Raw genomic sequence first — 13,841 nt, forward strand, 5'->3', positions numbered from 1 at the left:
AAGGTAAACTTTGATCTAAGTGTACCATTGTGAATACCAAAAATTAGTAAAGTTACACAAAAGTGTAAGTTTGCCTTTGTGAACCGAGCCCCTTTGATTGATTTACCTATGCTTTTAGCTCCTTAAGGAGGAAACATAGAATGGGAAGACGTGCACCCCTAGAAGGCACAGAAGGAACGTGGGCAGTGAACTTTTACATTTACAGGATACCCTTCAAAAGTTTGCTGACATTTGTGCAGCAGGAACAAGTGAAAACTGGCCCCTGACAGCCTTTCACAAGATGATGGTTGGTTAAAAATTAAACCCTTCTCATGGTGGTTGCACAACATTTGTACAACCATAATCTGAAGAGGGACAGTTTGGGTTGAAGCTCAAGTGTCTTTCAGGAAAAAACACATGGATTCCATTGATCTGGGTTTCATGAGGCATCGAGGGCTGTGATGAAAAACAGCTAGGGCCCGATTTACAAAGGTAAACTAAGTTGAAATTCAAAATGTATGACTTTCAGTATTCACAAAGGGCATTTACAAGTAGTAAAGTTAGACTTTTGTCTCAGTTTAACTTAAGTTTTGGTCTTAAGTCCAACTGAGACCAAAGCTTAAGTTAAACTGAGTCAAAAGTCTAACTTTACTACTCCTAAATGCCTTCTGTGAATACCAAAAGTCGTAAAGTTTGACTTTCGTCTCAATTTACCTTTGTGAATTGGGCCCCTAGTGTTTAAGGCCTGACCTTGCATAAAACGTAATGCGCTGTTCGCTGACCACAAGCCCCTATAAAAGATGACGACTTCGTCAGCATAATATGGACCAGCGAGAGAAGATAATGCGATTTGCACCTGAAACAAGCATTAGGGGCCATATGTATCAAGATACCCATTTGCGATTCTCAAATAGCGATTTTTAAGAAATCGCTATTTGAGAATCGCAAATGGGTATGTATGTACAAAATCGCAATTTTTTTCAGATTCCTTACAATTCCTTAATTGCGATTAGCAAATTGTGAATCGCAATTAAGGAATGCTTTCCCATTCATTTCTATGTGCCAGGAGGCCCATAGGAATGAATGGGAAATTATTCTCAATTTGCGATTCGCAATTTGCAAATTGAGAATAATTTCAAGAGTGCAGGCGTGTCCAAAGGACACCCTGTTGCACCCCTGAAATATGCATGGGTGCATTTGTGGTGCACATACATGCCCTAAGGGCATGTATGTGCGTCACCTGGCACTTTGAAAAATGCAAAAATGTGCATTTTTCATTTTTCAAGGAATTCGCAACTTACCGCCAACTAGAAGTCGGTGGTAATTTGCGATTCCTTAAGGGCATTTTGCTAATTTTTTTGGCTACATACATTGCATTTAAGGAATCGCAAAATTTGCGATTCCTTGTTTTGCACCAGTTTTGCTTCATACATTGCATTTAGCAAATTTGCATTCGTAAAGCCCGAAATTCGCAGAATTTCGGCCTTTACGGTTGCGAATTTGCATGATACATATGGCCCTAGGTCTATTTTCAAAATGCAGTCTGTACTTCAAAGAGTTTTAATCTCAGCATTAATCCCTTTCCATTGACCATTACTAAAGCGCAGGCTCCACAAACTATTCAAAGGTTTTTGTGGAGCTGAAATTCTGTTCATATTAAACATAACGTTTCTGAAATGCAGCAGCGCAGATGATTTGTAAATGTGTGATCTTGTACACTGGCACCTTTCATTTATGTGAAATGAACAGAGTACTGACATTCAAAACGAGGAAACCCCGGTGAAGAGATAGAGAGGAGAGGAAGAGATGAGGAAGAGAGAGAGCGATTAAGAGAGACTGAACAGGGATAAGAGATAGAAAAATGGAGAGGGAGCGAAAGAGAGAGAGAGAGAAAGGGGGCACTGGGGGGAGAGAGAGAGCGAGAGAGAGAGAGAGAAAGGGGGCACTGGGGGAAGAGAGAGAGAGGGAGAGAGAGGGGGGAGAGACACAGAGAGAGAGAAATAGAGAGAGAGGGGGAGAGTGAGAAAGAGAGTGAGAGAGAGAAAATAATCTTAGGTGAGAAGTGGATCCGATTCAGAGAAGGAGAGAGTGAACAAAGGACATGACTAAGAAAATGACAGAGGAAGAGATAGTGCAAAAGAAAGTGGGGCATGCAGGCGAGTAAGAGAAAGATAGATTGAGAGACAGGGTGACAAAGAGGAAGAGAGGGGGCGAGAGTTGGGCATGAAGAGAATAAGGAAGGGAAAAAGATATGTTGACAGTGAGTGTGAGAGAAAGAGAGAGACCAATAGAGTGGGCAGCAGAGAGAGGAAGAGAGAGACCGTGGGAGAGAATCATTTCAGGTGAGGAGTGGAGCTAGCATAGAAAAGAAGGGGATGAACAAAAAAAGAAAGGAACATTACATGGCTAAGAAACTAACAGAGACCAGGCCGGACAGAGAGAGAGCGAGAAAGTGGGGGTAAACAGGGCAAGTAAAAAAAAAGTTTGTGAGGCAGAGTGACAAAGAGAATGAAAAGGGGAGAGGGAGAGAGAAAGAAGAAAGAAAGAACGAGAGAATAAGAAAGAAAGAACGATAGAAAGAGAGAGAACTAGAGAGCGAGATACGGAATGATAGACTTAGAGGGTGAAAGACACAGAGAAGGAAAAGAGAGCGAAAGAGAGAAAGAGATGAGATAGAGAGAGAGTAGGACAGCGCGAGAGGGAGTGGGAATGGGAGAGAGAGAGAGACCTCCTAGATGAAGACGGAGAGCCCTGGAGAGCAGGTGATGTCGATGAGAGTGCCCCTGTGAGAGTCTGTACAGGTATTGTTGACTGCGGTTGCACTTACCCTGAAGCAGGCTTCTTGAACACAAAGAAGTACACCAGAGCCGCCACGCCTGCGACGACCACCAGCGCCGCTATGACGATGCCTGCGATAGCGCCGCCTGACAGGACTTCGGGCTTCGGTGCTACAGTTGGAAAGAATTCTGAAAGACAGAGAGGGGAGGCAGTGTCAGAAGTCACATCCAGCGCAGGCCCTGGCCTTCTGCAGTGTCCTGTGCAGTTTACAAGCTTTATCTCTCTCAGGTAGGAAACTCCTCTCTCCTTTACCTGCTCCTTCCAAGCATCCTTACCTCCTCACCACGATGCATCCCAGTGTCACCAACACACCCCTCTGTGCATTCACCTCAGCAGGAGACCCCTCAGATTACAATGCAGCATCTCACCCTGTACTTCCACAGGCTCCACCTTTCATCTGCTATGGCACTGAATCCAATCACAGCTGGTTACCTGGCCTTGCCATACATCCATCTCTTGGCATCAGACTTCTTTTATTACTCATGAACTTGAGACACCCTCTCGCCAGCTGGACGCCCTGGTACACTCCCTCGGTCTCAACAATATCAGCTCTCAAAGTTACACTATTCTCGCACATCTGAGAAAACATGGTTATACAAGAGGTCTAATAGTAAGTAGTATTATGCTGTCACTCAGGAGTGGTGAGACCTCTGAACTGCCTCTCGTCCTCCAAGAGACCTTCCCCTCCACCCCAACATCCTCTGGAACATCAGTACAGATAGTAAACATTCAAGCGACAATAATGTAGAGTCCCAGACTATAGGTGCGGACGGATTTACAAGGTTCTCTATTTCTGCTTGAATATTTTTATGTCCTCATTTAAAGCCCTCTGCTGTCCAGACGGGTCCAGTCCTCCTTGTAGGAAGCACAAATATATAAATCTCAGACTTTCTTTTGAAAATAAAAGAGTGCAGGGTGTGGGACTCGAACCCGTGACTCCCTGTGATCACGAGAAAGAGCGCCCAATCACAGTTCAATAGCGACAAGTGCGAGAATGAGAAGATTGTTTCAGTTTCTAAGAAGGTGACAAGTGTCTGTTCTGCCTCTCCACGCAGGCGCAGTGCATTACCCAACAAACATTTGCAATGCAACAGATGTCGCATTTACGAGCGTTTGAGCTATTGGCAATGCAGTCGTTAAGGCACACTTCTGTGCACTACTATGTCATGTAAGCACCACCCTCCACAAACAATGGTACAGGCGGGGTCGGCCTTTAGCGTGGGCGAGCTGGGCCCAGGCCCAGGCCCAGGGCGCTAATTTTCTGAGGGGCGCAGGGCGCGGTAAGGTGATGCCAACAGCAGAACCCTTCTCCTCTTGCTCCAGCCTTGCCCTCTCCCTGCCTGTTTGTTTCTGTAGGATTTGCCAGTTTAAAGTGGTTTTAGTCCTACCTTATCATAGGGCAGGTGATGTTTTTAATACCCCTGTAGCCCCCTTTGTTGCCCTCCCTTCACCCTCTGACCCCTGCTGACATCAACACAACCATCCTCTGCTGAGGCAGCGCAGCTATGGGTGATCAGGGTGAGCTGGGGGGGACGGGGAGGTTTGTACCCAGGGGCCGGTCCCTGCTCAACTGACCAATGAACTCAAAAGGGACCCCCTGCTGCTTCATTGTGCTGCGCTATAAACACCTGGGGCCTCATTTATGAAAAGTGACGCATCGCTGCATGAAAACAGCGATGCGTCACTTTTCACTGCACACTCCTTGCGACATTCCTGATGCGTCATATTTAATGTATGACGCATCATGGCGCAAGGAGTTACAGATACGTCAGTATTTCTGACGTATCTGTAAGCGCAAAAGTGACGCATTGCTGGAGTGTGTCACAAAAGTGACGCAACTCCAGCAATGCGTCCTTTCACATGGGGAAAGCCCCATGTGAAAGGGCTTGCGTCAGTCTTACGCCTGCTGTGAGGCAGGCGCAAGATTTTGACGCAACAGCGTCCTAAAAGTGACGCAGTGAAATCTCATAGATTTCACTGCGTCACTATTACGAGGCTTTTTGCGGGGGAACGCCCCCTCTGCATACATTATACCTGACGCAGGTATAATGTGGCGCAGGGGTTTAAAAAGTGACGCATCTACCTAGATGCGTCACTTTTTAAATATGGCGCAACAAGGCGCATTTTTTACACCGCTGGTGCGTCACAAAAAGTGACGCACCGGCGGCGCAAAACTGACGCAAGGCCTTCATAAATAAGGCCCCAGGATGCGACTCAATTCAAATTATGCACTAGACGAGTAATATGCTGCCTGAAAAAAAAGCAATAACATCTTGGAAAAAGCAGAAACTCAAGGGAATGCAAGATTAAGTAAAGCATGTGAAATGTAAGCAGGAACAATGTGGTCTGGTCTTAACAGGGCGCAACAAAGAGAAATGCTTTATTTCTCTTGGTTTTTGCTGTTTTTATGTGAGCTGCATTGTGCAGTATACTGACATCCGCAAGGGCGAACAATCTCTCTCTGCTCACGCCCAGGACGCTATCTTACCGAAGTCTGGCTTTGGTTTCAGAGAACACCTTAATGCAGTGGAAGCTGACCACCTGATTTGCCTGGCTTGCACTGGAGTCAGTAGTAACTTTGCAATGGCGCTGCATCTGAGACAAGGAATGTTGCTGGCAGGAACATAGTTTTACAAAGCCCAGATTTAAAAAATGTATAATAAATAAAAAAATCCTTCATTGCATTCTCGAAAATGGACTGCGGTTTTTAACCTCACATCTATTCTCCCTTTTTTCAGACTATCTCGACTGTGAATTAGGGGCTCATAGAAATCGCCTGCCTTATGCTGCGTGTTTTACCTAATCACCATATGGCATCTGTGACCCACATCTGGTTTAAATAATGCCTTTGAAGAGGCAAGTGCCGGACGCTATTCTTTTTTGTAACAGACATTTAAAAAGTGTTCTAGAAAAGGAAGTAAATATGTTATTTTAACACAATGTTTATAGGCCTGGGCTCAATATTAGCAGTAACACTCCTTCAATGGGGTCCCACACCAATTGCCACAGACAGCACCCCTCTTTCATTCACTCCAACCGCCTCGCTCGAATGAGTAAATAATGGGCAACAAACATGACGGTGGCGCTAACAATAAAGGCATAGCTTTCATTGTCTTGCTTATTTTAAGGTTTATTTGAACTTGCGCGCGACTCACTTAAATGCTTTTAAAAATAACTGTCACACCTGGCGCCAAACAGGCTGAGTGTTTGGAAAATGGGGTGCAGAGTAGGAATATCGACAGAGAAATATCGTCAGACATAAATATCCCCGCAGAAATATCGAAATGAAGAAATATCAATAACAAAAATATAGTTTGACCAGAATATCGACAGACAGGTAAGTAATATCGATAACAATAATATAGAAGTAAGAAATATCGTGTACAAAAATATAGTTTACAAAAATATAGATTTTTTAATAATATTATTTATTTTAGTGTTTTAATGAGAATTTTTTGTCATTTTAATATATGTTGTAAAATTTTAATAGTTATTAATGTATATTATGTTGAATTTTGTGTTATTAGTTCCGTAGCGGGTTGTGGGTTTTTAGGGGAATAGGGTGGGAAGTAATTTAAATATATAAAATTAATTGATTAATTAATGTGTTAATTTACTAATTAATTGTTAAATAAATTCAATTAGTCAATTATTAAATAATTATGTTAATTAATTATTTATGTTAATTAATTATGTTAATTGTTTAATTAATTTTAGGTGTGTGTAGTGGAGTTTATATGTGTAAATGGTGTGAAGTAATTAAATTGTTATTGATTAATTTTTAAATACTTTATAAATTAATTACCATTAATTAATTAGTAATTATTAATTGTAAATGTGTAATTAATTTTAGGTTTGTGTTGTGGTGTTTATAAGTGTATATGGTGTGAAATCTGTCAATTAAATAATTCATTAATTAATTTAAAAAGTACTTTAATTTTCATTAATTAATTAGTAAATATTAAATGTCATAGTGTAATTCATTTTAGGTGTGTGGTGGATATCATATTGTTAAATAATGTGTATATATATATTTTTGTATTATCTTTGTTAATAATAATATATAAAAATGTATATAATAATTTTGTTTATATTGGAAATTAAATTTTAAAAAAATTTGATAGTTTTTTTTTTTATTATTTTGAGTTCCAGCGCTTTCCCTATTGTTGTACCCTGTGGAGTGGGAATAGTAATTTTCACCCCTACGCTATCCAACGCTTTCCCTACTGTTGCACTCTCTGGAGTGGGAATAGTAATTTTTACCCCTACGCTATCCAACGCTTTCCCTACTGTTGCACTCACTGGAGTGGGAATAGTAATTTTTACCCCTACGCTATCCAACGCTTTCTCTACTGTTGCACTCACTGGAGTGGGAATAGTAATTTTTACCCCTACGCTATCCAGTGCTTTCTCTACTGTTGCACCCTTTGGAGTGGGAATAGTAATTTTTACCCCTACGCTATCCAGCGCTTTCCCTACTGTTGCACCCTTTGGAGTGGGAATAGTAATTTTTACCCCTACGCTATCCAACGCTTTCCCTACTGTTGCACTCTCTGGAGTGGGAATAGTAATTTTTACCCCTACGCTAACCAACGCTTTCCCTACTGTTGCACCTTTTGGAGTGGAAATAGTAATTTTTACCCCTACGCTATCCAACGCTTTCCCTACTGTTGCACTCACTGGAGTGGGAATAGTAATTTTTATTCCTACGCTATCCAACGCTTTCTCTACTGTTGCAATCACTGGAGTGGGAATAGTAATTTTTACCCCTACGCTATCCAGCGCTTTCTCTACTGTTGCACCCTTTGGAGTGGGAATAGTAATTTTTACCCCTACGCTATCCTGCACTTTCCCTACTGTTGCACCCTTTGGAGTGGGAATAGTAATTTTTACCCCTACGCTATCCAACGTTTTCCCTACTGTTGCACTCTCTGGAGTGGGAATAGTAATTTTTACCCCTACGCTATCCAACGCTTTCCCTACTGTTGCACTCACTGGAGGGGGAATAGTAATTTTTACCCCTACACTATCCAACGCTTTCCCTACTGTTGCACTCACTGGAGTGGGAATAGTAATTTTTACCCCTACGCTATCCAGCGCTTTCCCTACTGTTGCACCCTTTGGAGTGGGAATAGTAATTTTTACCCCTACGCTATCCAACGCTTTCCCTACTGTTGCACCCTTTGGAGTGGGAATAGTAATTTTTACCCCTACGCTATCCAACGCTTTCCCTACTGTTGCACTCACTGGAGTCAGAATAGTAATTTTTACCCCTACGCTATCCAATGCTTTCCCTACTGTTGCACCCTCTGGAGTGGGAATAGTAATTTTTACCCCTACGCTATCCTGCGCTTTCCCTACTATTGCACTCTTTGGAGTGGGAATAGTAATTTTTACCCCTTCGCTATCAAATGTTTTAACTACTAATGTTTTAATTTTGTTATTAAATGTATGTATTATTATTTTTAAATACTTTTATGTGTTAATTAAATATAGATACATTTATTTTATTTAAAAAAGTTTTAGACACGTTTTTATTTTATTTTTATATATTTATTAAAGTTTATAAATTAAATAAAGAAAATAATAAAATGTATTTAAGAAAATATATGTATATGTACACATTTAATCAGTTTATAATGATTAAATTAAGTTTATTTGTTATAAATAGTTAAAATATAAATGTAATGCAATTTATTTTGTTAAAAATATCTATAATATTTAATTATTTAATGTAAGTTATAATATATATTAAAGTCGATATTTTTTACATCGATATTTTTTACATCTATATTTTTGAGTCGATATTATTGTACTTACCTGTTTAAGTATAGGGAGTCGATATTTATGTAATCGATATTTTTACAACTATATTTATGTAAACTATATTTTTGTATTCTATATTTAAACACCATACCAGAAAATGGTATTTGGATGCTGACGTCACTGAATACTGGGACATTTTGTTCAAAGTTGTGCTTGTGTACTCTGTGCTATACACTAAAGGCAAAAGGCAGAAAGTGACATTTGTTCATGCACGTCTGCTCTATAACATTAGTGCACTTCCAAGAGTGCACGAGCATTGACTGTATTATGGAGTCACTTGCATACATATAGTCAAGGTGCTATACATGAAGACAAACTATAGCATCAGAACATTCCAATTACAAGCGGAGCTTAAACATGCACTTTCCACTTGTAGTCGTTGATTACAAGAAGCAAGGCTGGCATTTAATGCACCTCTTACAAACAGCTTGCAGGTTTCAAAACACATAAATAAAAAGGGCATTGTCATTTACAATGCCAATAGCTCAAACTCTCTCAAATGTGAAACCTATTGCATTGCAAATGCTTATTTCTTTCTGTAATAGTGTGCATGTGATTCTGAAGCGTGCAAGCCTCTTGCTGCTTCTCACATGCGCTGCAGCAGAACAGCCAGCATGAATACAATCATCAAGCTTCAAACAACAACGCATGCCTGGGCTACCATACTACAGTGAGCAACAGCAACACAGGCCAGCGTTACATTAATGACCCTCTTATGTGATGAAAGACAACACAAGGAAGTGAAAATTACAACTCGGAGCCAGAGAGCTCAGCCTCCACAGTCAAGATTTTGCAGGAGAGGCAGGAGTGTGCGAAGGACAATCTGCATGCTCAGCTAAACTACAAGGAACAACAAAGGTATCCATGTTGCGGGCCTTGCTGCATGGACAACAAATCCCCCCAAGCCACTGGAATCCAATAGCGAATACTGTATCTTTATACTAACACCACCCAAATGACAATACATTATCCCACCACAAAAGCTCAGCCCGAATATTTCTATTAATGTTCTTAACATCTTTGTGTGCTTAAAAGGAGATAGGAGTGCAACAAAAAACAGACTGCAGGCAAATAATAATGTATGCCGGTTACTGCCAGACTGAGGCTGATTGCAGTCAAGACACTGTTTGGGTGCCACAAATGTGTACCAATTTAAAGAAAGACGTTCCTTCGGGTCTTACACATTCTCCCTGAGTGTGTCCATGCTAATCACAGCAAGATGATGCCTTACGTGCTTCCTATAGCAGAGGGGGCATCCTGCTTGGTTTTCCGTTTGTGGTGGCGGCATTGAGGTCAGCACCATGCCCTACCTCTGGGTGTGGGAGGAGGGGCAGGGGCAGTATGGCTGGCATGCGTGCACATGGGGGGAGCCTCTCTGGTTTCCTTTAAGAAAATAGTGCTTACAGACTAATAAACATGTACCATGTAACAATAGAAGTAAAGGGGCAAGTAGCCATGGGAGGTTACAAATGAAGAAAAGGTGGTACTAAGGAGGGACTAACAAAGTGATTACTGAATCAAAGGCCTGCATTTACGGAGGAACATAGACAGAAGCCAATGACAATTATGAGTGGAGAGTGGGCGGGGCTTCGCATCCATACTCTACTACAGCAGATCGCCAGAGCTCGACCAAAAAATAGCGTCCTCACATCTGTATTTACAATATCTTACATGGAACCAGGTTGGGGAGGGCTGACTAGTAGGGAACAGGCATGGACTCTCTCCCTGTGGACAAGCTTTACAAATGGGGAAAAGGGCATGTTTTGATGAATCATTTTGTGAGATTTTTGTCATTTTTTTAAGGAATTACTAACAAAATAAACCAAAAAAACTCTTCTGAGACTGACCCTGTTAAGAGACCACTTTCCCAATGAAAGGTAGTAAAAAGTGCACAATTGAGCATTTTGATGCTCATCTTTCATCAAATAAAACTGTTCAAAGGTTATCTGTTTTAAAAACAATTCTGAAGAGTAACCTGATAGGAAGCACAACACTTTCGTAATGTTTTGATGTGTTACTGTGCTCCTTGATTCATAACCAGCAGGGAAGCAGGTTAACGGCAAACTGCCAAACCCTTCCAAAGATATATTCAACACGTCCTATGAGGTACCCCGAACACATTCCAAACAAGAACCCACCAGATCTTCCCACTTTATGCAAACTGCACAATATAAAAAGTGTAACAAATAAGCAATATCTAAAAATAATGCCAATCAGGTTAAATAATGTGCATAAGACACTTCACGTAGATACACAAAAGATACATAAACAATACATTTTAATGCTTATATACCCAGACTCATTTTAACTTGTAATCCTGTAATTTAACAAGAATGCTATGTTTCCTTGATTCCTTGATGATCAAGATGGTCAACCTCCATTCCCAGCCATCAAAACATGTCTCTCGCTCTCCTATTCATGGCCCTCATCCCTATATGACCTTCATGCGCCAAAGCGACCACTTTGTTTCTGAGAATCTGTCATCCAACTAAGACATCCGATCCGTGCTAAAGCAACTTGACTACTGAAAGCTCTGAACCAATATGTCTATAGACCTACAACCAAGCATCAGCCATTTTTCCAGCGGGCCATACACTCCCAACAAAAATCATTATTCGTTTTAGAGTACTATCCTGCTGCAAATCGTCCATCCAAACCTGCTCAGTAATAGCCTACTAAACTACACTTGACAATTCATGTACAACAATCTCATCATCATCCTTTCCAAACATTTCACACTTCTGACTTTTAATTTGTAAAGGAAACCTTGAAAGACAGTCGGCCAGCACATGTTTAACTCCTAGGATGTATACCATCCGATAACAATATTCCTGTAGCCTATACTGCCACTTAGCAACTCTTGGTGAGGATCTACCCACTCCCTTTGAAGTAAACAAATCATCCTACGGCTTGTGATCCACTTTGATTAAAATTCTGATATCCACAAACACTGCCAAAAATGATCTACACCACACCAGCAAGCTGGTGCATCATGATCTACCACTGAATTAGGTGCTTTAGCACTCATAAAACTTTGGCTAGAAAAAGAAACAACTTCATCCTTCCTATTCATTTTTTGCATTAAGACAGCCCCCAACACTTGATAGCTGGCCTCTGTGGCCACAATACTCGGATCCTCAGTATCGGATAGTGTAAGCGGTATAACTTTAGCTACCACACCCTTGATGTCTTGAAACTCACGATTAAACTCCTAATCCCATGCATATTTCTCACCCTTTTTGAGGAGAGCATGCAGAGCCTGTTTTCTCTCAGCACGCCATGGGATGAATCTTGCATGAAATTCCATTAGACCCATAATGTACCGCAACTGGTCCTTGTCTTCCGGAACAGGGGCTTCAACAATGACCTTCACCAAATTCTCCTTTTGTTCCACACCATGTGCGGATAAACTGTGCCCCAGATACTCCACACTATCCATGCCCAACTAGCATTTCCATGCCTTTAGAGTTACAATTTTCTCTAACAGAATACCGAAATACCTGAGACAGTCTCTTATCATGCTGTATTTCATTCTGTGCATGTACTAACAGAAGTGCGGAAACACAGCAGAAGTGAGGCTAACCGAAAGGGCATCCTCTTGAATTGAAAGGCCTCTTCAAGTGTGAAAAGGAGGTTAAGTGTTGCAAATCCCAATTCAAGACTACCTGATGGTAAGCAGAAGTCATGTCCAAAGTAGAAAATACTTTGGCTCCTTCCATCAGTGAAAGCGTTTGTGTGATGTTAGGTATAGGATAACGGTCAAGCCAAATTCTGGAATTCAAACCCTTAAATCCACACACATAAGTAAATTTACATTAGGTTTGCAAGCCAACACAACAGCAGTTAACCACTCCAAATCCCTTTATGGGTTTGATTATGTCCTGAGCATACAATGTGTCCAACTCTTTCTTTAATTCTGGTCCAACTACCAATGGAACTCTCCTGACCTTGTGCACAACAGGTTCTTCCTGGTCCTTGTGCCGCATTGTGTGTCTGAAACCCTTGAGCTTTCCCAATTTGCCCATAAACACTTTACTGAACCTTGTTTCCTATTCATTTTCCGCCAAAGACCACACAGCCATACATTCCAAGGGGAGCACTTGTTCACTGTTATTCAGAGACAGAATAATTTCCAAATTGGCCTGTTCCAGCCAACCCAATAAGGATGAACCAAATTTGGCTATGCATGCAATGGCGTTAGATGCGTTCCATTTCAAAGATACCACAGTATCAAACTCCCCCACAACCTCTATGGGCTTTCCACCATACGCCACAGCTTTGATAGTAGATTTCCTAATAACATTATTTTTGCTTTGGAAGTTTTTCCAGTCCTCTTTCCCAATCAGCTCAAAATGTGACCCTGAGTCAACCATCATGTTCACACTCACATCTGCAACACCCACTTGACAATAAGGTCTTCTGATGTCAGAAACAGCAGTAAAAACACTCTGAATCTGATCTTCAACATACAAAAGTACACTTTTATCACTAGATTCCGAGGATAGAGAATCATCCACCATATTGACAACCTTTCCTATCTCTTTTTCCTTCTCCTTCCCTTTGGATTTACACACTTTAGTGAAATGTCCCTTCTTTTTACAAATGGAAAACACTTTACCAATTGCAGGGCAAACACTTTTATTTCCTAAACTTATTTCCTAAATTATGTTACACCTGTAACATTTCAAATTCTTAAATTTGACCTTGTCCTTCTTGGAGTTTGTGGTTCCCAACTCAGACACTACCTCTTTAGCCGTTGATAGAGACACTGGCATTAGCGAAATCTAGGAAGCCATACTTTAAATAAAGCTACAGAGTTAGCTGCAGGCATTGAAAGTTACATTGTGAGTGGTTATCAACACTTTTTTGGACTTTTCTGTTATTAGTGTGCTCCACAACTTGGTCCCTGATCAACTTGTCCTCAAAATCCTTATATTCAGATATCGCTGCTAAGGTTCTTGGAGTAACACATAACTTTCCACAGATTCATTGATGACATTCGTAGAATTTATGCCTTTCCATAATTGCATTTTATGAGGTTTAACATCCAACAGCAGCGCCGATGCACATTCATCCACTGCATCTCCTTCACCCATCACCGTCTGATGTGGAAGATGCTTTAATATTTCCTACCTTCCAGACCCAACAATGTTTTAATAACGCAAATTTCTTTTTGTGGGCAAAATCCTCCCCTTCAA

At 41.0% G+C, this 13,841-nt stretch overlaps 1 protein-coding gene across 1 annotated transcript in view; it reads right to left on the reverse strand.

The window, feature by feature from the left end:
* LOC147706596 (cell adhesion molecule CEACAM5-like) overlaps positions 1-13,841 on the reverse strand; it is a 243,221-nt gene that overhangs the window by 21,187 nt on the left and 208,193 nt on the right. The window contains exon 9 of the mRNA XM_086933087.1: positions 2,807-2,945. Coding sequence (XP_086789213.1) covers positions 2,807-2,945 — 139 coding nt within the window. The remainder of the gene's footprint in view (positions 1-2,806; positions 2,946-13,841) is intronic.

This window comes from Lissotriton vulgaris, chromosome 7, assembly GCF_964263255.1.
Source record: "Lissotriton vulgaris chromosome 7, aLisVul1.2, whole genome shotgun sequence".
In the NCBI taxonomy this organism is placed as follows: Eukaryota; Metazoa; Chordata; class Amphibia; order Caudata; family Salamandridae; genus Lissotriton; species Lissotriton vulgaris.